Source organism: Octodon degus, unplaced genomic scaffold (genome assembly GCF_000260255.1).
Source record: "Octodon degus isolate 3935 unplaced genomic scaffold, OctDeg1.0 scaffold00166, whole genome shotgun sequence".
Lineage (NCBI taxonomy): Eukaryota > Metazoa > Chordata > Mammalia > Rodentia > Octodontidae > Octodon > Octodon degus.
This window is the reverse complement of record NW_004524742.1, coordinates 5,482,719-5,507,175: the sequence shown is the minus strand read 5'-3', so window position 1 is coordinate 5,507,175 and position 24,457 is coordinate 5,482,719. Positions and strand designations below refer to the sequence as shown.

The 24,457-nt window shown below is 42.9% G+C and overlaps 1 protein-coding gene across 1 annotated transcript in view; it reads right to left on the bottom strand.

Annotated features, from left to right (window-relative positions):
- Ryr3 (ryanodine receptor 3) overlaps nt 1–24,457 on the bottom strand; it is a 622,696-nt gene that overhangs the window by 43,786 nt on the left and 554,453 nt on the right. Inside the window, exons 68-76 of the mRNA XM_023703237.1 lie at nt 18,989–19,076; nt 18,799–18,891; nt 10,529–10,699; nt 10,153–10,212; nt 7,825–7,956; nt 6,706–6,818; nt 3,098–3,194; nt 1,385–1,491; nt 565–616 (exon numbers count right to left, since the gene is read on the bottom strand). Of these exons, the coding sequence (XP_023559005.1) occupies nt 565–616; nt 1,385–1,491; nt 3,098–3,194; nt 6,706–6,818; nt 7,825–7,956; nt 10,153–10,212; nt 10,529–10,699; nt 18,799–18,891; nt 18,989–19,076 (913 nt within the window). The remainder of the gene's footprint in view (nt 1–564; nt 617–1,384; nt 1,492–3,097; nt 3,195–6,705; nt 6,819–7,824; nt 7,957–10,152; nt 10,213–10,528; nt 10,700–18,798; nt 18,892–18,988; nt 19,077–24,457) is intronic.

The following is a 24,457-nucleotide window of genomic DNA, read 5'->3' as shown; positions in this document are numbered from 1 at the left end:
TCTTCTTCTTCTTCTTCTTCTTCTTCTTCTTCTTCTTCTTCTTCTTCTTCTTCTTCTTCTTTCTTCTTTCTTCTTCTTCTTCTTCTTCTTCTTTTCTTCTTCTTTTTTGTGGAACTGGGGATTGAACTCAGGCCCTTGCACTTGCCAGGCAAGTGCTTATTCTACTGAGCTATCTCCCCAGCCACTACACTGTCCTTCTAAGTGACAACCCTCTGGTTACTGCCTCTTCCAGAATACTGGAATCTTCCCTCTGATTTCCTTCACTTCAGACATGTTTCAACTGCATCCTAAAAACTGACTCAAATGTCAAAAGTATTCTACATAAACCCCATTTTGCTGATTTTACAATTGCAGCATGAATCCAGTTACCAGGAGCCATAGTAAGGAAGTTTCAAACTTTCCTTAGTAACTTGGCAAAGTTATCCCTTCAGTACATGAATTGCACGATGCCTAAAATATATGCCATGAGCAAGCCTCAGCCCCCTTATTCACATGAGTCTACATCTGCCTGATGAAGTCTGAGGAAAGACAGAAGGAGGTAATGTGCAGGAAATCTTGGTGTACCTTGGCCATCATGCTGGAGTAGGAAGTATATAAAGGGTCGTCTTCCAATTTGCTAGAAAGAATGGAAGAAATATTCAGCCGGCTACTCTTTGGACCCCACAGAAAACACTAAAAATCATATAAATTCAAATTATATGAATTAGTGAAGTCATTAGAATATTCCCATTGTGACTTCTAGAAATCACTCTGAAAAATCTGAAAATTAAGGGATATATTCACAGTTTTAGGCTCTTTTATCTTCAGATTCAGTGTCTGTCTGTCATTAAGACAAGGAGGCTGTAACTTTATGGAAGTTTCTCTAGATGTCTCATTTTTATCAGTGACATAGAATAGATACATTTATCATGGGGAAGTGGTTTATGTACATATTGTATCTTAATGTACATGTACATATTGTATCTTAATCCGTCTTATGTCCCAGTCCCCTCCTGCCTCCCATTTCTTTCATCTCCTCTCTGCTCCACATTGGCATAAGCCCTACCTCCCTATACCCTATCATCTATCTTTTATTTTGTTCTTTAAATTATTAACAACTTTGGGTTTCTTATATAAGAGAAACTGTGGGATATTTAACATTCTGTATCTGATTTATTTCACTGAATACTATGGTCTCCAGATGCACCCATTTTTTTTTTTTTTACAAATGACACAAATTTATTCTTCACTACGGCTGAGGAAAATTCTATCATGGCTTGATGGTCAAGTAATAGGGCATCTCAGATCTGGTATCCCTTCCACTGGTGCTGTCTTCATGAGGAGGGTGTAGGTTTGACACCCACAGCTGGTGCCTGGGACACGGGGCTACTCGGGTGATGCTGACCTCCTCTCTGTGAGCGCATTGCGACTAAAATGGAGAATGATCTGATGAAGTGGGTCGGGTTGGTTTTCCAGATTTTCCTCCTCCTCCTCTTCCACCTTAGAAGATTTCTAGACAAATGATACAAACAAGTTTTAGGTATGGGTTTCAGCACGTGCCACACAACTGCATGCGAACAGAGAGAAGGCAAAGCACAAGGCACAGAGGGCAACAGACTGGAAGCAGAAAAAAGGAGCCACTACACCATGTATTTCTTCTCTGGAGGATGCAAGGTAGGATATATTTATGTTTATGTATTTTTTCCAGCCAATCAAAAAAACATTCCAATTTTAGGTTAAATGAAATAAAAGAAAAAGCACAAGGCTGACCTTAGGGGAAGAGCTACAGATCTCAATCAGCAGAACTCTCATGCAAGCTCTGGGCACCCAAGTTCAGGAGGGAACCCTACAGAATTGCCTAAGATACAGTCTCTCTGAGAAATATCTGAAATTTCTGGTGGAGACTAGGATGAAGATAAGGTGCTGCAAAGCTCTGGAGCCATTTGGGTTTAAGAAGATTCTAGATTCATCACAGCTCAATGTCTCTTTCTTAACCTCAGACTCTATGTTAAAATTCTAGTTGTTCCCCAGGGGTTCTGCCCTGCGACAGCAGGCCTTGTGCTTCTCTTTTTAACATCTTCTTTTACACAAAGGGAAATAAGGCAGAAATGAAATTTATAGTGGTGACAGTCAGCACAGTGGACCAAATTTGGAAAATTGTGGGGAACTGCATAGGTGTGAAGTGGTTCAGAAGAATCAGAGGCCTGACACAATGTCACTGTCAGCTTCACATTAGTGAGGAAAGTGGGATCCAAGGAAGACTCTTTCTCACAGGAAGATAGGGGAAGAGTAAAGGACATCAAAACAGATGGAAGGTAGGAGGGCAGGGCTGCAAGAACAAAGAAGAAAGAAGGAAAAAAGCAAAGGGTGATAAATAAAGAAATGTGGAAAACAGTGAATATGAAAAACAGTACAGAAGTAATGGCAAGACTAAATGAGAAGGCAAAAAGTGAATGAGAAAAATAGGAAGAAGGGAAAAGAACCACAGACTGATTACAAAAGAGGTGGGTAATTTTATAAACCAGGATGAGGCTGTGTGGTACCTCTGCAATATACTTTCTCCCCTTGTGTGTGTGTTTTTTTTAAGGAGTTTAAGAGCATGGAGTCTACTAGAGAGAGGCAATACCAAATTTTCTGAAGGGCCAATACAGATATGAGAGGTTCAGGAAGGATAGTTAGCTGTGCCTTCCTCAAAATATAGCTACCCATTTGGAATGTGGACCTCAGTCTGAGGTGGCCTCCTGCAACCAGTGGTGCTCAAAACTTAACTCAGCACAAATTCCCCACGACAGGGCTATACATCCCAAGAGATGTTAGTTGCCAATGAGGATGAGGATGAGGGTGAAATTAGTGTTAGCACCTCCAAGCGAAAATTCATCCTCTGGCTCTTATGACCATTAGCACGGCCTCCCCTGAGAATTTACACAGTTAGTTCTTTCCAAATTTATAGCAGTTCTTTGTGAATGTTCACTTATTATAACACACACACACACACACACACACACACACACACACAAGCAAAAACAAAAACAGAAACAGAAACAAAAACACACACACCTGAAATCCAAAATCAAATTCATTCACACCCAAATCTGCATCCCAGTGGGTCAGTACTTACAGCCAAATCCTGTACTAGTTTCTCTTCAAAGGAATACGCCTCTGTTTCTATCCAAAATCTCTGATAGCCATGGAGGAAGAGGTTAATAGAGCGGTGCCTGAGCAGAAGGGGTGAGAGTGAGGTCAAGAGGGGATCATGGGACTCATTATTTTAGTTTGGGTGGACAACGGTTAGTAAGTGGGACAGTCTTTTGTACAATTCTTGTCCTCTGATTGGTCAGGGTAGCCAGCAGCAGATCACAGACATTGGTTTCATAGAGCCCTAGAACCAGCTCCCAGATGATTGCGTACCTTCTGAAAGTAACAGTGGCACTGACTGCAGCCCTAATTTGGTCTTCCTTCAAGGGAGAAGTAGTAAATTAGGTTAAGAACAGTCCTCTCCTATTTGCTTCCAGTAGCGACTTAGTCCTTCCCATAGGCTAGTTGCTTGCTCAGATAATCGAATCTGAACCATGGTGAATGGTTTTTTCTCAGCCACACTAACAGTTCCTTCTCTAAGGAACCACACTAGCAGGGTGCTCTTTATTTTCTTTAGGAAGGCAAAGCACAAGCCTGCTGCTTCATGAAAAACAACTTCTATGTACCTCAGCACCTCTAACTCACCCTGGCATTTGTGACACTGAGGAACAGGCATATGGCATCCTCTACCAGTCAGGATAGATTCCTGGGGATATTTATTAGCCACTGAACATTAGCTAAGAGTTTGCAAAATGTGAGGGGAGTGGGAAGGAAGGAAGGAGAGGAAAGAAAGAAAAAGGTCAAGACTCACTAAGATGTGGTCATGGTTTTGCTAAAATACAGCCTTTGCCATCTTTCTTTAAAAGTCTGACCAATCAGAATCCTTTAAAAATTGTACAAATTTGTGTTTTTATGGTAACATTAAATCATGGTCAAGAAAGTAGGAGTGTGCAGAAAGTGAGCGGGTCTCTCCACAGGTTACATTACCATTAAAATGGGTATAAGCCTGTCATACTGAGTTTTTTCATTAACCTTTTCCAGCCAAACCCGTTGAAAGGTGCTCAGGAAGAAATTGTTAATTTTGTGTCTGGAGAAAAGCATACAGGTTTTCTTTTAAAAACTAACACCAGAAAAACAGTTTCTGCATAATACAATAAATAGTTCCAGTTTTTTAATTTGGAAGACTCCATGAAGTTTCTGTCATTGTAAGGTGAGGAAGCAGCTATCTCTAGCATCAGCTTCTTAGTTGTCACTGTTATGAAGCCTACTTTTTAAAAAAATTCTTTTAAAAAATTATTTATTTGGTATAAGATTTTGCTATGGAGCTCAGACTTGCAGTGATCCTCCTGTCTCAGCCTCTCCAATACTGGGATTACAGTTGTGTGCCACTGCTCTCAGTTTCAGTGGCCAGCAGGGGACCCCCGGGTTGTGCTATGGCATGCAGTACCAGGGACTGAACTTGGGTCTTTGCGCTTAAACTGCTTAGCTATCTCCCCAGCCCTATGAAGCTTGCTTAGACTCCTCTAGGATAGTGAAGGCCCAGGACAACCCTCCTAAGACACCTGGGCTAGATGTCTTATGGTGCGGCCATGTTTACTCAAGGACATAGTGAATTTCTGAATTTCTTCTTATCCCTGGAGGAGCTCAGTTATGAAAGCATGGTATTAACATTTTCAATAGGTTTAGAGACATTGCTTTTATGGAGAGTGATAATTTCTGCCTTGCTGGAGACTGTTTAGAGCCAAGCTCTTCTGAAATCCACACATGGAAAGTCAATGATTTCTCGTATTTCATTACTTCTGGATGACAAACAAAATTTCTCCATATATTTTAAAATTTTTTACTGGATTATGAATTCTACTTTTCCATTATGTCTTTAGCAGCCTTCATGTCTACTATTGCTTAACTGAATTTGTCAGCTTTCTACAGTGATTCCCTTCCAAAGGCAAAGTGATGTGTTTCCCAAGAGTCCTGCTCAAGCAAGTGTAGATCTCAGTTGCCATGATTCTCCACCATCTTTGAAGACTCTAAGAAATCCTAGTTGGATTGAGACAGGGTAATGGGCCAAGAGAAGTGATGGAAAAATGATGGCCAAGATCCACAATTTGATGCAAACAAAGGTCAAACATAAGGTTTTCTTTTAGCTCATAATCCAAAGAACTACAAATGTTACATAGGATTCAAAATAAGCTTATTCCAAGTCAATTTATTTTCCCTGATGAGAGCAGGATATTCCAAGTGATCTAAAATTTGAAACAGAGGTTGATATTTGATCATCTGCATTGCTTTTTGATCATGGGTTTCATCTCTGTAATCAGTCTGAGAATGAGGATGTTGCCATAGCACCAAAGACACCCAGGCCGTCTCAGTGGTTGATGCTGGGCCACTGCCCTCTCACTGATACTGCTAAGTGTCTCCCAGGGGTTATATGTTTAAGGATTAGTCACCAACCTATGGCAATACTGGAAGGTGGTAGAAACTTTAGGAAGTGAGGCTGATGGAAAGAACTGACGTCATTTGGGGCAGTCCCTTGAAGGTGACATGGGGATCTGGCCCTTTCCTCGCTCTGCTTTTCTTTGCTTCCCTGTGACTGTGAGGTGAGCAGCTTTACTCTCCCACTCAATCCCTGGTCGTTTGCCTGCTTCAGGCCCTAAGCAATGGGGCCAAGCGACTCCAGAGTGACTGAAACTTCTGAAACCATGAAAATAAATCTTTTTCCTTTTAAGTTGATGACCTCAAACATCTTGTTACAGTGACAGAAAACTGACTGATACTCTTCCACACACTGACATGGGATATATCACAGGCTTTCAGAAGAATCTTCACAATATTTTTTCTTTAAAGCATGGACTTAGCTAAGCGCACTGTGCTGCTGACTGGACTCTTGGGTGGCATCTCTCGCCTTTCTTCACTTCGATGGTAAGTGATGGTACTGCTCAAGCTACATTTCTCTAGCTGATAGTGTCAAGTGTCAGAGCAGAGAAACATTGCCTGACCTGCTGATGGGATCTGCAGTAAGATGTTTTAAATGTTCAGTTTGTGCTGCTCCCTTTTTATTCTTTTATTTTTATTTTATTTTATTTTTTTATGTATTTGGTACAGGGTCTCACTACACAGCTCAGACTCTTACTGATCTTCCTATTTTCAGTCTCCCCAGAGCTGGGATTACAGGCATGTGCCACCATGCCTGGAACTCTGTGGCCAGCTCAGTACACCCGGGGTGGGGACAGCACAGCATGTGGTGCTGGGAATTAAACTTCAGTCGCTGCACTTGCCAGGCAGATTCTTAGTCTGCTGAGCTGCTCGCTGGCCCTATGCTGCTCCTTTTTTAAAGCAGCCATTCTATCCTCACAGAGCATCTCACCTCAGCCAAAGCAGAGAGCCTCCATACTCTTCCTTGTTTGACTTTACAACACACACTGTAAGCTGAACAGGCATGGGACTCTAGAGAATTTATCTGGCTTCAGTTTTTCTTTCCTGGGTTGCTTGGCAGGGCTTTATACTATGCACGTAATAGCTCCATGGGCTAAGAAGTCTAACTTCAGTTCTTGGCATCAAGAGTGTATGGGCCACAAGACAGCATGGCTGTAAGAAGGTACCTTCACTCTCATCACTGGCTCACACAGCAGAAGAAAATGACAGAACCTGTACCTGGGCAGGTTGTAGAGGGGAGCCATCCTGAAGCAGGCCACCACTGCCCGTTTCCGTTGCTTTGACAAGAGTTTGTGCCAGACTGCCTTCTTGGACCTCAATGGCTGCTCCACCTGAGAAGAAAGTTCACAGATAGGCTCAAACTAGGCACTCCGAGGGACAGCAAGAGCCCAGACTTCCCAACCCTGAAAGGATTCTGGCTTCTCAACTGCAATCAGCACAATGTACTCAGTATTAGATGATGACATTCGTGAAAGTATTAAGTTTTCTTCCTTCTCCCAAATGTTATTCGCCAATTATTTCTTTTCTTTTTTTTGAACTGGGGATTGAACTCAGGCCCTTGTGCTTGCCAGGGAAGCACTTATTCTACTGAGTCATCTCCCCAGCCCTTGCCAATTATTTCTTAACATCAGCTTTGCAAATGGTAGGGGACTTAAGTCATTTGAGGTAATGGCAAGAGTTTGTTAAAAATTAATTTATCTTCTTTATTCATACAGAGGTACCCTGGCTCATAAACCTAATTTGTTTTATGATTTGGAGAAGGTGGCTGTTTATTTATGTTCATGTGGGAAAGATGGCCAGAGCTGTGTGTGGAATTTGTGAATGACAGCAAAATTTTATTGAATGCTTTTGTTGGAGAACCCAATTGCTTGCAAGCAGAAGTGTTTATGTCCTGAAGTATCACTCATGTTTACCACACATAAGGATCACACTCGTGGGGAATTTGTACCTAGACATAATGTATTTTTATTATGCTTCCCATTCCCCTACCCTCCCTACAAACCTTCTTCCCCTCCTCTCTTATGAAAGTGCTATTTCCTTTTTTTCCCACCATTCTTTTAAAAAATTCTTTCACCCTTCCTTCCCTTCCCCTTTCCTTGTTCCCCTCCCATTGATAATAGAAGGTGAGAAAAATTTATTTAAAAGAGCTTTGAAAATAGCAGGAGAAGGAAGTATTGAGGGGCCTGCTGCCATAAGGCACCAAGATGAACCCTGGGGTGACACGGAATGCACCTTGCTGCTTCTTTTCTCAGTGTTACAAAGGCATCTGCAACAGAGGGTTGAAAAACTTGTATTTATTCTCTTTCTTTTTTCCTCCTCAGAGCAGATTTTTTTTACCTGCTCCAGGTGGAAGACAGCTGCTGAAATTCTCTGTACTCGCTCCACAGTCTTTTCTGGAGTAGTAGGTTCTTCATGCCTCAGAACATCCTTATAGAGGTTCAGCTGCCACTTCACAGCTGGGTCATCAGACTGGAAGTGGACACATACTCGTGAGATATGTAATTCTGACATCTCCCAGACTGAAAAAGCTGTTGTTACTACAAGGGCTCCATAGTAATCGTGAGTCCCTTTCCTTGCCTCTCCCTCACCTTCGCTGTCATTGTCTTCAGCAGCACTGTAGTTGCCACACAGGAACTTCATTCTAGCCTCCAGGACTGTTTACTCTTTTGTCACCCCTTTATTTCTCTGTGCTGTATGTCTCTTTCTGCTGGTTTATTCTATTCTTTTTTATGTATTTAGTATCAGGTTTTCAGGGTCTCACTACACAGATCAGACTCATAGTGATCCTCCTGTTTTCAGCCTCCCAAGCACTGGGATTACAGGTGCACACCACCACGCCCAGTCTCAGTCATGGTCTCAGTGCACCCTGGGGGCAGGGCGGGCACAGCATGTGGGGGATTGAACTCTGATCCCTCCATCTGCCCAAGCAGGCACTTTAATCCACTGAGCTATCTGGCTGGACCTCTATTCTGTTTTTAACTCACGTATTGATTTTAAAATTTCAATACTATATTTGTTATGAGGTTTTTTGGTTTCAAACCTATCTCCTACTCTCCTTTTTTCAAAATGTGCTATTATTCCTTTATAGTTTCTATTGCTTTATGCTTGCTTTATCTCTAAATGTGTTAACTGCATTTATTTTAAATACCTTTCTGTAGTTCCTTATTTCTTGAATTATTCTCTGTTGCATTTCTTGACTCTGATGGTGGTGGATTTCATGTTTTGATTTTTTACATGCTTTGATTTATGAGTTTCTTTTCAAATATATTTTTACTTGTGCCCATTAATTTTACAAATGTTGGGTTTTAATGTGGCATCTTCATATGGAACATATTATGATCACATTATCCCCCCATTATTCCCTCCCCGTTCTCTTCCTCTTGTCCCATACTCTCCTTCCTACTTTCCATATGGGTGTCTTTTTAAGAGTAGTTTTATCTCTTTTATATTTAGCCTATATTTTATTTAAGAAGCAGAGATGCTACAAGTAGTTCCCAGCTATCTCTGCAGGAGAACCACGAGTTCTGCCACTTTGGTGCTAACCATGTGTGAGTGTCTCCCTTAGTGTTCGTGTAGGTCCCACACTTCTCCTTTCAGGTCACTAACCACTCTAGCTCTGCGGTGCAGATCGAGCTTGGAGCACTCTGTGAGTTCTCCCAGGAGCAGCCACTTCTCTTAATTACTGAGATTCAGAATATCTTTTCCCCTGGCCCTTGGGATTTTTTTATTTTTTTATTTTTAGGGAAGGGTCTACAGGATGTCAGGGTCTTATTAATAGATTGGACTTGTAGTGATCTGTCTGTTAACAGCCTCCCAAGAGCTGGGATTACAGGTGTGCACCACCACACCCAGTCTCAATTGCCATCTCAGCATGCCCCGGGGATGGGGCCTGCAAGACAGGCCCAGGGATCAAACCCCTGGCCGCTGCACCTGCTTACAGGTGCTTTAATCTGCTGAGCTATTTGGCTGGCCATGAGCTATTTTGCCAGCCCCTTGGGATTTCTTGTTATTGATTTTACCCTTTATTTTGTTTATTTATTTATTTATGGTGTAACCGGGGATTGAACTCAGGCCCTTGTGCTTGCCAGGGAAGTGCTTATTCTACCGAGCCATCTCCCAGGCCCTTACCCTTTATTTTATTCACCATTCCTATAAATTTGGGGTGGGAAGGCAAGCCATTTTGGGGTTAGTTTAGTTCTCCATTTGGGGCACAAGGTATGTGAGTGGAGAGTTATTTAGATTTACAAGACTGAAGAAATCATGAATATCCCTTAAGATAAAAATTCTGTCTTTTTTGAATATGCCAACTCAGACACAAAATTATTTTGTTTCAAGGCCTCTCTCAAGTGGGAGGTGCTAAAAGCATCCCCAGGTGTGTGTGTCACATTTAGTGAGTCTCATAGTGCCCCTGAGGCAGAGTGTGTCCCCTCCTCTCCTCCTCCACCGGCTTGACATTCATGTGATGGGAGGCTGGAATACACGCTTCATCATGTACCTCTTTGTAATAGCAAAGAGCACAAACTAAAGGTGGGAAGCTAGTTTTACCCATTCCACGCTCCCTTGGGGAAATACTTAGAATCATGACTATGTTAAGTGGAGGATGGAACCCTGAGGTTGGAGAGAAAAACAGCCTGGGTGGTTCTCCCAGTCTTCCCGCAGCATCACCTTCTCCTGCAAGTGCAAGTTATTCCGTAGATGCTCCTTGACCTCTTCATCTGTGTCCCTCTGTGGAAAGAGATGTTAAAGTTTATCCCTAGAGATCAATGTAGACATGCAAAGCAGGGTTCAGGCACGTGTGGACAGCCAGTGCAGCTCTGCTGGGATATTTATGAGAACAAGAGGAAAAGTGCACAGGCTTTGCCAAATGACTGAGCCCCAATCAACTGTGATAACGAAGGTGTGTTGCCTCTGTGGGCCTTGGTTCCTGCTCACTTACTCCAGCCCCACTGCACTCCAGCAGGAGGACCAGCCCTTCCCAGGCTGAGTGGTCACCTAATGTCACTTGTGCTGCAACCTCAGCCCAGTCACTCAGGCAGCTTACACAGCTGTATCGTGATTTTGCAAGCGAGATCAGCTCCTGGTCGCCTGGGGTGCACATGTTCAGACCAATGGGCAGCATCTTCTTGAGTGCAGCCACAATGAGGGAGGTCTGGATGGAATACAAGTCTCCCCTCCGCTTTGTCTTCTTCCGTTCCTGGTCCTGTCCTCCAGACTAGGAGATGATGTGGAAATAAAGAGAAGTGTCAATGACTGTCTCAGGGGACATCTCATCTCAGGGGCAGACTATGTCCTGTCAGCATGGGGTGGGCCTCACTACATTTCAAAGACAGCAGAAAGACTGTGTTGAACAAAGACAAACTAGCTAGCCCTGAAACTAGCTAGCCCTACCCCTGAGCCTCTTCTGTGTTTTTGTACCAGGAATCAAACTCAGGCCCTTGTGCTTGCCAGGCAGGCACTTATGCCACTGAGCTGGCTCCCTGGCCCGCCCTGCGCCTCTTCCTGTGCACACGCATACAGAACCATGTAACTGGACACACGCTACAGACACTTCTGGACCCAGTGAACAAGGAAGTGGGTGTTCTGTAAAAAGAACAATTTGATAACTGATAAAATGACTTTGGGAAATAAGTGGGGACCCTTACAGGAGAATTAGGAACAAAGTGATGAGCATATACCACAGTGCTACTGGTCTGGAGCTAGTGTTTGGAGCACTGGAGACTCCCTACCAAGGGATCATGTAACTTCTCCAAGAAAGAGGACATTCTAGAGAAGGGCTGCCTTGGGAGCAGGGTGGGATGATGTTAAGAGAGGAGCTTCGTGTAAAACAAGAACTTCCCAAGCCCATGAGAGCTTACACCTGTCCTTGGTACATATTCTTGACCCTTCCAGAGAAATTTCATTCATTGGAGTAGGAGGCATGAGAGACAGATTTGGCACATGGGACTATGGACAATGGCAGCCCAAGGCAACAACCAGGAGTTTTCAGCACCTACAACACATGCAATTTGGCTCCAGGAAATGGGATGCTGTGGCAACCCAATTTTTATGATGCATTTTCAGAAAGGGCAGTGCTGGCCTTGTGTCACCTGCTTGCTGGACTTTACTTCAGCTGAATGAGCACCTTCTGGGAGTGGGTAGGGCTAAGTGGTCAGAAATCAGTCAGAGACCATGCTGGAAGGAGTTGGTACTCACTGTGATTTTGCTTTATGGCATTATCTAAAGTAAGGAGGTAGCAGTACTTTGGTTTGCAGGACCCTGGGAGCAGGAAAGGTGATTGCACTTAAGACTGGGGATTCCAGGGGCTGTCTGTTTCAGTGCTTACTTTGTAGGAGATGGGCTGCCTGAAGAAGAGCATCTCCTTTGGATGGACTGTTCTAATTACTTTTCTAAGTGTGAGAGGTTTACAACCAATAATGGCCCTCTCATATGGGATGTGATTTCTTCCAACAACCTTGTGGAAGCATAACCTTCAGGTTGTTATGTTTCAAAAATCATAGCAAAGCTCTCGACTGGGAAAACCCAGGCTGACTAAATACAGTAAGACAGTTTGCAGAGACACTCTGCACTCAGGGCTCCAGAAGACCAGGGCAGCCCCAGGGCAGCAGTGGGAGGGACAGTGAAAAGAGCACACGAAGACAGAAGTGAAGCTAAGGGAGGGAGGAGTCCTATGTTCCAGAACATAGTGGACCTGAAGGCTGGTTTTCACAAACACTGCGATTTCTACCATTTACTGAGCACTTGCTAGGCTTCTTCTGTTTCACCATCAAAGGCAAAATCTAACAGATATGTCTAAATCACAAATTCACTTATAGTTGATTACCCTTGAAATTGATTCAATCGTCCCTTAAGGAAAGAATGCGATTCTGTATATATATATACACACACTATAAAACTATATAATATCATATAAGTATAAAACACAAGATGTAAATAATGATACAAGGTGTATATGAAGTAAATATGCTAAAAAGTAGCTATGTGGATTTGATTACATAATTTATTTCCTTGTCATTATATATTTCATTTGGTCAGTTTCATATTCTAATCAGAACTGTTATATATATGATTCCAATAACCTTGAAAGCAAGTCAGTTTTATAAAGGACAGCATGTTGCCCATGGAAGTTAAGCAGTTTTCCCAATATCATACAACACGTAAGTATCAAGATACAAGTCTATCTTGGCAAGGCTCCATTTCTCATTCTGTAATTAAGAGCTGCGTATGGCCCCTCCCTATCTCCAACACCAACTGTAGGGTTTTGATGGTGAACTTTTTAGAGCTTTCAGTGATACAAACTGTCCACTGCAACATGCAGGTTCTCTGCCACTGGCTTAGGACAATAGTAGCAGATACATATTGATGAATGGAAAGAAAGGAATTTTCACATAGTAACTTTTAAGGGCAATTAGAAAATTGTACCAGTTTTATCCAAAACAGCTTGTATAGAAGGTTATGGTTATCTGTTGATTTCAAACCCTTGAGTTTAGGTCTTAGAAGATGTTCTTTGAAGCATGGGACCTTGAACAAGAGACAGACTGTGTACCATGTGACAGAGCTAGGGCCACCAACAAGACAAAGAAATACGACCCTGGTCTCCCAGGCTCTCAAGCCCTGTTAGTCATCTCTCTCTCTGTTAGCATGGTGGCTGCCAAACTATCAGAGAAGACAGCTGGGGAAGGGAGCAGAGATAGCAAGGAGACCTCGGTTAGGGAGAGGCTTGGCTGGCTTCCCCGGCTTCCCCATTCCAAGGGTGGGTAGGCCTACATTCACTCTGATAGGCAGTTGTCTTCCCTGGAGCAGGCCTGGGGACCTCCAGGTGGGAAAATCCATTCTGTACCACCCCCATGATGATCACAGTGAAGAAGGGGCCAGAGCCTGGCACCTCTAATACTAGGACAGAAAAGACACATCATGCATTTGACCTGTACCTTTACTTGCATGGCCTGTGTGGAAAGACAAAAGAAGAGAAACAAGGAGAAGTCAGTCAGTAAGAGCAGAAGTCCAAGGCACAAGGCACCACATGTTATTCATATCTTCTCAGTCCCAGTTTATCAGTCAATATAATAGAAATGCAATTATTCTTGGAGCCAAATGAGCACAGAATGAAGAGCAAGAATGAGGTTAGAATGGTGGTTAATTTGGTCATAAGGACTTATACCCAGACTAAGCAACTCACCCCTGCTGGGAAGCCAACCCAGAGATCAGCCTTCCAGAGTGAGAGGTCCTGAGACCCAACCCAGCATGGTCTTCAGATCTGGGCACCCATACAACTCTGTAGAGCTAACATGTTTCCCTTTCCTTGCAGTAACCAGGGTAGGCAACAGGCAATCTACCAGGAAACCTAAGGCCCCTATTCTTCCTTCCACCACCATATATTATCAACCCCAACAAATATATGACCTTAAAAAGGAGAACTGAGTTGAGAAGAAATGCTTGTGCTTCTGCTCAGAGGGTTGCTATTAAAACAAATGGCACTCTTAGGAATGCACTTGTAAGGAGGCTCAGGATCACCCCACAGCCTGAAGGGTGGAGTATCTCCCCACCCAGACTGTAACTGTTAAAAGTATCTTAGGTCCAAGGCTCCTACATCCTACAGATTCTACTTTTACTCTTCACATATTGCTAAGATTAGCTGACTCTTGCAATTCTCTAATTCCAATACTTTTATAATAACTTTTTTCTATGCTTACATCATCAACTACGAGCAGTAATTTATAAGGACACTGATGATATTATGTGTTGAGGGAAAAAATAGGCTTTTTCAAAGATAAGGGAGTCTGCTGAAAACAGCACATGGTGATATTCTGCACCCAGATGACACAGGGAGTTTGTCTCAGACTTTTGAACAAAGACAACCCTGCACCATGGGAAGTTTCTACCCCATTGTTAGGGCTAATGAAGACAAGTGAACCCAACACTAGATATGAGATGAAAAGAAGAACTTCTGGAAATTAGAGAGAGAAAGAGAGACAGACACAGACACGGACACAGACATAGGGACACAGAGAGACAGAGAGAGAGACACACACACAGAGACGGAGAGACACAGAGAGATAAAGAGACAGAGAGAGACACAGAGAGAGATAGAGAGAAAGAGAGACAGAGAGAGACACACACAGAGACAGAGAGACACAGAGAGACAGAGAGAGACACAGAGAGAGATAGAAAGAGAGACAGAGAGAAACAGAGAGACAGAGAGACATAGAAAGACACAGAGAGACAGAGAAAGAGAAAGAGAGGAACAGAGACAGAGAAACAAAGAGAAGCACAGAGCCAGAGAGAGAGAGAGAGACATAGAGACACAGAGAAAGACAGAGAGAGACAGAAAGAGACAGAGACACAGAAAGAGATAGAGACACAGAGAGATAGAGACACAGAGATACTGAGAGAGACACAGAGATAAACAGAGACACACAGAGAAAGACAGAGAGAGAGAAAGAGAGAGAGAGAGAGAGAGAGAGAAATGGGGAGGAAGGAAAGGAGGAAGGTCATTAGAGAGCAGAAGGTAGGTAAGAGAATGTGCCAGTGAGCAAGTACAACAGGAACAAAGAGAATAAAAACAGAAGAGAGAGCAGGAGGAAATGAGGGAGGAAGAGACACACAGGAAGAGGGAGAGGGAGAAAGTATGAGAATAGGAAGAGGGGATACTGGAGCAAGAAGAAAGCTGATATAACTACGAATGTCCCTGAAAAATTCAAAGATATTTTCTGAGCTAATTCCTATCCCTTTTCAGTGCACTGCAATCATCCTTGGGAGAGAGTGTGGCTTTAGACCACGAGGCATCCGCATTTGTGCTCTGTAACTCTTGTTTTGTGTTAGTTTTAAACCTTGGTCATGGAACTGGCATTTCTTGGGCTAAGCATATTCTAACTTACCATTCCCCTCCGAGGAAGCTGCTGCCATTTTTCCAGAAAACAAAACAAGTTTAAAAATAAAACAAAAACAAAACACTCGCTCAGCTTAGTTACATTTGGCTTAACATGTATTTGCAAAATGGTGCTATATAAGCAAAATATACAATGAGCTCTGAAAACGTCATTTGTACAAGCTGTGCCTCGAAAATGACGTATCTGTGAACTGAGCTTTGGTTAATCAAGTATGCAGAGTGTGGCCCGTGTGTATTTTTTCCATTTCATCTCTACTGGCATGAGCACGCGCAGTGTGTGAAGCATGCAGCATTCATCACGCACAACGCTCCAAGGGTGCCGGGTGCACTGAGGCTGATTTCATTTTTACAATACCAGAGTTCATGTAGGGTGGAGGAGAAAGCAAGCAAAGGAGACAGGTGCCCATCCAGGCCACTGGGCACAGAGAACATCTAACCCAGGGAGTCAGAGGCAGCTGGGATTCCACTGATAAAGAAAAGGAAGAATACGTGCTCCCTCCCTGGCTCCTCAATACATACTCTACATATAAAGAAATCCCAGAAGTGGCTCTGAGTTGCTGCTGATGAGAGGCATATACCTCTCTGTCTTAAATAATGCGCTGTGTTTATCCAATAGTATTCTGTCCTAGAGATATTGTTGAAAGCTGATTTTTGCCCTGAATGTCTTGGTAGTTAAGAAAAACCAAAGTAAACTCAACACTACTGTACAGATTGGTAAATTGGCAACCAGAAGATGATGCAAGATATTATCTGAGGTCGGTAGCTGGGCCAAGGGTTGAACTCAGCTTCTTTTGATTTGCAATTTACTTACTACTACACTCCATATTTCAACTGATGCAATTGGGTACTTGTCACCCTGAGAAGTATGGCAAATGTTATTTAAGATCTGTAAATGGAGTGCTCTTAGCTCAGTAACATTATAGTTTTGACCCAATCTCTTTCTCTTTCTCTCTCTGTGTGTCTCTGTCTCTCTTTGTCAATCTTTGGCTCAGAAATAATTGGCATATTATGTCAATGGAAATGAAATGAATCTGCTTCTGAATTTTCCCAGCAGAGAAGATGCCCATTTGCTGACAAAATAAGCATCCCAATTCCTCAGTCAGTGATGGGAATAAACAAAAGCACCAGATTAGTTTGTTAGTAGGTGAATTCTGATGTGTCGTTTTCTGTCACCTCATCTCTCTCTAGTGTAAACCCAGGGAGCCCGAGTCTCCATTAATCATTGGAGCACTGAGATGTCTTTGTCATTTGCTCAGTGGAAATCCAAATCCCTCCACTAGTGTTGTTTTCACTGCTTTGCTGCCATCATGGTCTGTCACAACAGATCCTACCTGGTTCATTCCTGAGCCAGCCAGTCAACCCTACTTGAAGAAAGCATGAAATTTGCCTAGGATTTACTGACTTTCTGTAGGAAGACAGGATTAAAGGACAGCCTGGGCTGGAGAGACAGCTTGGTGGTCTAGGTGCCTGCCTGGCAAGTGCAAGGACCCAGGTTTGATCACCAGTACCACATGTCATGCCTGCCTTAGAACCCAGGTGCACTGTGCTGGCCAATGAAACACCTGTAATCCCAGTGCTGGGTAGGCTGAAACAGGAGGATCACTATCAGTCTGAGCTGTGTAGTGAGACCCTGCACCAAATAAATAAATAAATAAATAAATAAATAAATAAGGAGAGCCTTTGCTGGCTGTAACAGCCCACAGAGGCAACCTCATACAAGCTGGATAATGTAGGGAGTTGGACTCCAAGAAAGCCTGTCTGACATGGACAGCAGATATATTCACCGAAACATGAATGATAACATAAATTTTAGAAAATCAAATAAAACTATCTGAAGCACAAGTGGATCCATGAGGAGGTTTCCTTGCAGTGCAGACTCCTCTTGAATGTAATTCCTCTGCTTTGTATGTGTACAATTTTTTTTGGCTCTATTGCATGGTGAATATGCTCAAAGTGAATACTAGTGCATACTTGAGCGTATTCTAAGCTCCAGTAGTTGGTTTCTGGATGCTGGAAGAAGTGCTAGTGTCACCATAGCTAAAACATGGAAGAGACAGAAAGTTTAGAACTACTGCAGACAATAGTGCTGGCAGCACACCTGGCGGAGCACCAGTTGCTGGCCTTTGTTTGTGATGTCATATCTGCCCCTTGGCTGTAACTCCATAAAGACCAGTCTTTCATCCCAAGTGGCTACAGAAACAATTCTTAAGATCTTTGCTACAAACCCATGATTCCCCTGTTTTCAGCTCTAAATCTTGCTTCTGAAGGTCCCCATGCACACCCCACCCTCACATCCCTCAAAGGTGGCACTGTCTTAGCAATGAGAGAGACATACATCTCAGGTGTGACCTGTCACTTATCTTTGATGTATACAGTCAACCCTCATCAAGGCCCATTTCTCAGGGAAACAGACTCAAGGGCAAGCAATAATGGATGATTAAGAAGACATCACAATTAAAGGGGCTTTACTTTTGCATGTACACCTGAAGGAGTGTTCTGTGAGGCTTTTCCAATCCAAATAATGAAGCTTCCTGTGCAGTCCTGGCCTGAGAGCAGCCGAGAGGCCAGCTGCCCCCTCCCAGATCCCAGCTACACTCCTCCCTAAAGGTTACTTTTTTTCAGACAGATGTCTAGTGTGCCCTCTTTCAAACATTTGCTACAGGGAGGTGGACAAATGCTTGGCTTTCTGAGTGCAACTGTCATGGAAAATAAACAGAAGGCATTAAGAGTTCAACACGTCTAAAATAAAAGTAGACATTTGACCTTCCAGACAGGAGGAAAACAAGCATAATGTAAAAGCATTTGCTATTGAAATTGTGAAAGCAAGCTTATTTCTTCCTCACTAGTGGAAAGGTGGTTCTAAGTATGTGTATTTTTTCCCCTCATTTTTATCTTTTGTGGCACAAGGTATTGAATCCAGGTCCTTGCATTGAGTTGTATCTCTAGTCGTTTTCAATTTCTGAGACAGGGTCAGACTAATTTGTGCTTCAAACTTGTGATCATCCTGTCTCAGCTTTCCAGAGCTCTGGGATTATCAGCAGCCACCACAGCATCCACCTGCGTGTGTAGAGCTTCACTACACAGAAAGTAGTTCTATTTTAAAACCATCAAATGAAGTTTGTTTTAGAGACCTCTTGAATGCCTTAGGCAAATCTTAAACTTTTTGACATTCCAGCAGTTATTTAATCATAAAATGTGATGATCACGCTCATTTAAGAGCTGTTTCTTCCAGTTCATTTTCAACAACAACAACAACAACAACAACAACAACAACAACAATAACAACAACAACAACAGGAGAGACTGTTGCTAGCAGAGTTTGACCTAAACGAAGTAGAGTTCTAATCCCCCCAAACCTGGGATAGATTCTAGACATGACTAAGGTCAAGGTCAAAGAGTCTTTAGAGCTGACTGTGAGGACTTACTTTTGACATCTTGCTTTTGCTGTCTCCAGTTAAAAATGCCAAATTATTAATTTCATTTTGAATCACAAAATTTTGCTCTTCTCTCTTGAAATTCTAAATGAAGGAAATTAAAAATAAAAACCAAACATTATAAGAAAGTCTTTTAGGCTTTCACAACCACCCTAAATCTAGAGCTCAAAAGAGTTCTTACATGAGATTTACACCACAGGATGAAAACCTCTGCCACCATTCGGAAGAGCTGGTCAGAATCATCATCTGGGCTTTTGAGCCAGTTAGCTCTGGATTGAGAAGAAATAAATAGGGGCATGACATTCAGAAAGAGTTAAAGTATTCATACCCTAAAAATTATATTAGCACACATTCATCCACAGAAAACTGCATTCCCATATGAAGGCAACCGGGGACACTCAGTGTCAATGTTTTTCTTACACATGTACATAGTGTGTGATTGGAGTAGATGTTTTTGAAGAACCTACAGTAAATTTTTTTTTTAACCAAAGGATTCAAAGGTTATCATAGGAAAAAATGTCAGAAATCAACATTTTAAAATTTTCATACGTAGATTTTCTTTCTTCTTTAAACAGGTGAGGGGCTGGTGAGATAGCTCAGTGGTCTAAAGCACCTACTTAGAACAAGCTTAAGCTAAGCAGGGACCGCGGTTCAATCCCTCAGCACCACATGCCAGCCAGCCCCGCCCCCTGGTGGGCTGAACTGGCCACACACAAAATAAATAAATAAAAATTAAAAAAATAAACAGGTGAGTTGTTTAAGGTTAGGTTTAAGTTCGGAGATGTTAGCTAGCAAGAGTAAGAAAGCTTGTTCTTATACTTTGTTATTGTCAAACTTCTGAAATTCTGAGCACTATAAGGTCATGGTCAACCCCTTTTTCATTCAAAACCAGTTTTATGAAATAAATACGTAAAATAGTATGTTTATGCTGTTATTTGAAGTATATGAACAGAAACCAAAAATCTCCTATGACCTTAAAAATGGTTTGGAAATTTCCTATACATAGGGATTTTAAAAAATAAAGCTAGGCTCAGAAGTTTCACACTAGTAACAAGAAAGCTAAGCTGAGTAGAATTCATGATGATGGTTATTTTCTATAAGGTGTCATGAGATAGGAGAGAAGGCCCTGGCACTCTCCAAAAGCCACTTTCATTCCACGTAAACACCTTGCAGACAACATGGGCTACTTCAGGCACCACACAGCCTCTCGGGGAGGTGTTGGCTTTAGCTGTGGCAGGCATTACAGGTGCGAACTACTCTGCAGCCTCCCCATCTAGGTCTCCTGGGGATCCCTCCCCTTCCCATGAGCATGCAGAAAATCTGACATTGGGCATGGGTGAGATTTTTTTTCATTATAAACCAACTCCCTCTACCCTTAACACGTTCATCCTATGTACTATTCCTAGTGAAACCTCTTCTAGATGGCATAGTCTTGCCTATTTGTGATTTCTGTCTTGCCAAACTGGTACACTAGTGACCTAAGGCCGCTGATGCTGAAAGCTGCCCGCAGCCTGAGCTGGTAACTGGATATGGCTAACAGCAGGGAATGGCAGAGAGTACCAAAGAATAGCCAGAGCTGTCCTCTCTGGTGGCCTGAAGAGTTCCGAAGTCCAAGGAGGGGAATCAACACCAAAACAGGTAGTAACTGCTGCCATTCAGAGCCCAGTGACTGCTAATGCTGAAAGAGCTCTACTTTGCCACTCTACCAATTGTGTGAGGATTTTTAGCTGATGGGTAATGTCTTGGGAGCTGGTACCGGGGCCTTCCCTTTCAGAAAGCTGAGAAGTGAGCAGCAGTAGCAGACTAAAGAACCAGTTCATGTCTGCCTTTCATCATATAGTCCAAACTCACTTTACCTTGGTGATAATCTTGCCCTAAGTATTTCACACATCTGAATGAAACTATATTTTAAAGGAACTGGGTGACAGCATTTTCATATATCTGTATAGAGTAACTAAAAAGAACACTATTCCTCTGCTCAACACTTTAAAGTCAAATTTATGTTTTTTTTTTCTTTTACACTAAGAAATCCTTGGTTTTCCAAACACCAACTGGATGTCCTACAATAAAGGTTAAAGATTCACTCCCTCAAACTGCCCTTACTTCAAATACCAGTTGCAAATCTCTGGTTGTGTGACCTGTGCTTTAAAACAACTGGCTATAAAGGAGAGGTTCTGATGGCTTCACCTTTGGAGTCAGTATTTACAAAAAACAGCTCACAGAACCTGGGAAATTACTATTACTAGCTTATTATAAACTTGAGGATAACACTTAGGAGCAGCCAAGTGGAAGAGATGCGCAGGGCAAGGTATAGGGGAGGGGCGTGGAGCTTGCGAAACCCTCTCCATGTGTACTGCCCCCTTATCTTCTCCATGTGCACCTCAATACAGGCTCAGGTGCATAAGCACAATTGGTTACATCATTGGTTTTTGGTGATTAACTCAATTTCTAGCCCCTCTCTCTTTGCTGGAGGGCAGAGGGCAGAGGGCAGAGGGCAGAGGGCAGAGGGCAGAGGGCAGAGGGCAGAGGGCAGGATGAAATTTTCAGTCATCTAATCACAAAGTTGATTTCTCTGGTAGCCAGCCAGAATCCTCCAAGAGTTACCTCATTAGCATGCAAATATAGCTGAGTCTTATTATGAATAATAAAAGATACTCTGTCACTCAGAGGATTTGAAGGGTTTCAGGAGCTCTTTGCTGAGAACCATGGATGAAGGCCAAATGTTTATTTCTTATTATATCGCAACATTGCTGTGATACAGAAGTTAAATTGCCTATTGTCTTTATTAGGTTAAAGAAATATTTTCACAAATGATGTGAAAAACCTGAAGCTTCTTGTTCCATGCAGGGTAATAGCTATCAAAAGCCAGTTTCTCCGGTGGACATCAGACTGAATGTCCCCAGTCAGTCTGTACTTCCTGTGTGCTCAAGGAGAGGACCAGGTTAGAGGAGAGGAGAAATGTAGACTCAAGAGGTTGAAGAGGACTCTTCGACTCTTTTATCTCCTAAATTCCTTACTGCGTGGGTGCTAGCCCAGGGATACTCTTATCTAATCTATTTTATTTTCCAATTCAACCAGCTTCTCCTTCGTGTAGTACACTACTGGTTGCTTACCAAATACTCATTCTCCATACTTGCTAGGGTAACAAAACCCCATTTTGTTCGGGGTTGTATCCTGCTCTGAAAGGTCATGTTACCAGCCTTTCTGGAGCTATCACCGTGTCTGATCAATGAGAGGTATGTGGAGGTTGCTGGATTGGCCTTCTGGAAAACTCTCTAAAAAGGGATCAGAGAATAGGTGTCTTTTTGCCTTTTCTTGTTGCTTCTTTATTTTCTAAATGGAATGAAGATATGATGGCTGGAACTCTGGCATATTATACCATAAAGTATTTTGTAGATGGAAGTCAATGCCAAGGATGTAAAGACAAAGGAGTGACAGTGTCTAATGAGGAGCAGCAACATTGGCCCTGATTCCCTTTATGTGGGAGATCAGACTTCTCATCTGGTTTTAGTACTTCTCTCCATTACTAGCAGCCAAAGGCAATTCAAACTTGAATTTGAGATTCATAATGCTCTTTGATTTCTTTCATATGGATTTTTCAGAAGTGCTTTTTAGGATCAAGTGTCTAGTTTTATCAGAACTGCCAGCTGCTCAGTCCTTGGTGCTTGGGCTTAAATAACCTTTGTATGTTTGCACTGTGTTTTGAGTGGGTCACATCCTGCCCCACGAGGGAAAAGTACAGCCACAGGGAGTGCTGGGAAGCAACAACAACGAAAACAGTCTTAAGCAACATTTCCCAGGGGGAGAAAGAAAAGCATTTTGTCCTTTTTGCCTTTGTGTGTGTCTTAGTCACTTTCTTGTTAGTGGGACAAAATACCCAATTCTAACAATTTAAAGAAGGAGAGGTTTCTTTGGCTCACATTTTCAGTCCACGACTGGGAGGCTCTGATGCAGAAACAGCATGAGTGGGCGCCAGGAGGGAGATTTGCTCTTCTAGGTCCGGCCTCGGGTGACTGCCTCGAGCCGGGCTGCACCTCCTAACAGCAAGCCCAGCTACTGCGCTTCACAGCGGATGAACCCATTAATGAGTACGGTACCCACATGCCCCAGCCACCTTTCACACCCATGAGGATTTTGGGAGTTGTTTCACATCTAAACCATGACAATGTGGGAATGTACTTTGGGCTACATGAATTTTGCTTCAGCTACTCTTCTTCTAAGAAGAAAATCTTTACTTTTTATCTTTAATGAAATTCATTCTTCAAGTCCAGAGTGACGGGTGTGGAGAATATTTCATTAAATGTTTTCTCCAAGGACACAAATTCTCTGCACCTCTCCCTCAAGCCAGACCAAGATACTATTTGGATGAGCACAGAAGATCCTGACCTACTTCTGCAATCACTGAGGTCAGTCTGCCCAGTCGTAGCCTAGGCTAACACTCAGATCCTTTCAGAGACTCCTGGTTGTCTGTGGGTATCTTTGGTCGTCTGCACTGTCTACTGCAGAAAGAAACTTCAAAGCTGTTGGTGGGGAAGAAGTTTAGCCCTGGAGGTGCCAATCCAGGAATCTGCCCTACACCAATGATGACAGAAGCAACCCAAGTGGGCAAAACAACTGGGCATATTAACAGAAAATAAGAAGTGTTAAGAATAGGATCTCAGGTAATAGCAAGAATAAGGAGATTTAGTCTTACATTTTCAAAATGACAAACTGGCAATTTTGAAAGAAAACAAAGCCATGTTCCTAAGTTCATAGCCAACTTGCCTGAGCAGAAGTTAGGAGCTTTCTCAGCCTTATTCTAAAACCTCTTTCTGCACGAGCCTCTGTCTCAGATCATTGCCACCCAGGATTTACTCTCCATGGGCTTGGAAAATGGGTCTTTATTCCAAATACATCGTGCAGAGCTCATTTCTCTGTTTTGAGTGTTTCTGATTCCCAGAAAGGAGGTTAGGGGGCGTCTGCTTTGATAGACTGTTTGAGCCATTTTTACTCAATCTCCTGCAGGGGGAGTTAGAGAGCACCTGCCTGGAGGATGCTTCCCGCTTTGGGGCCACTTCAGGCTGAACACTGAGGGAAGCTGCACTTCAGAAGACTGTTCTACACACCGAAGAAACTTTACATCCACTGGACAGGGCTAAAGAAACTGTAGAGATTTAACAGGATGAGGAAAACAGGGAGGAGGAAAGGATAGGGGCTCTCTTTGGTATTTAAAGAGCCTCCACAAGAAAGGTTGCTTTTGTGTGGTGCTGGAGAGGAATTACAGATTTGAACTCGTAATTCTGTGACCTGCTTAAAACTGGAATGAGCCGCATGCAGAACAACGCTGTCTCTGTCATCTTTTGTCCTCCGTGATCATGGGGCAAGAAGAACCAGGAAAGCCTCTGCTAGGAAAAAGGCGGTGGTACTCGCCCGTCCACCTGGAGGCGAGATGACGTGACTCTGACCTGCTTGCCAATGCCACAATTCCACCATTTCAACTCAGCTCATTCTGTGGATAAAAAGACTCCAAAAAGGCAATCAGAGTGCTGGAAAGATATCTGCCATGCTCGGGGAAGAACAGGTAGAACAGTGGGCATGAATGAATGATGATCTCAAAGCTCTCTGACTTTGCCATTTGTAGCAGCTGTCAAACCCTGTGCAAGAAGAACAC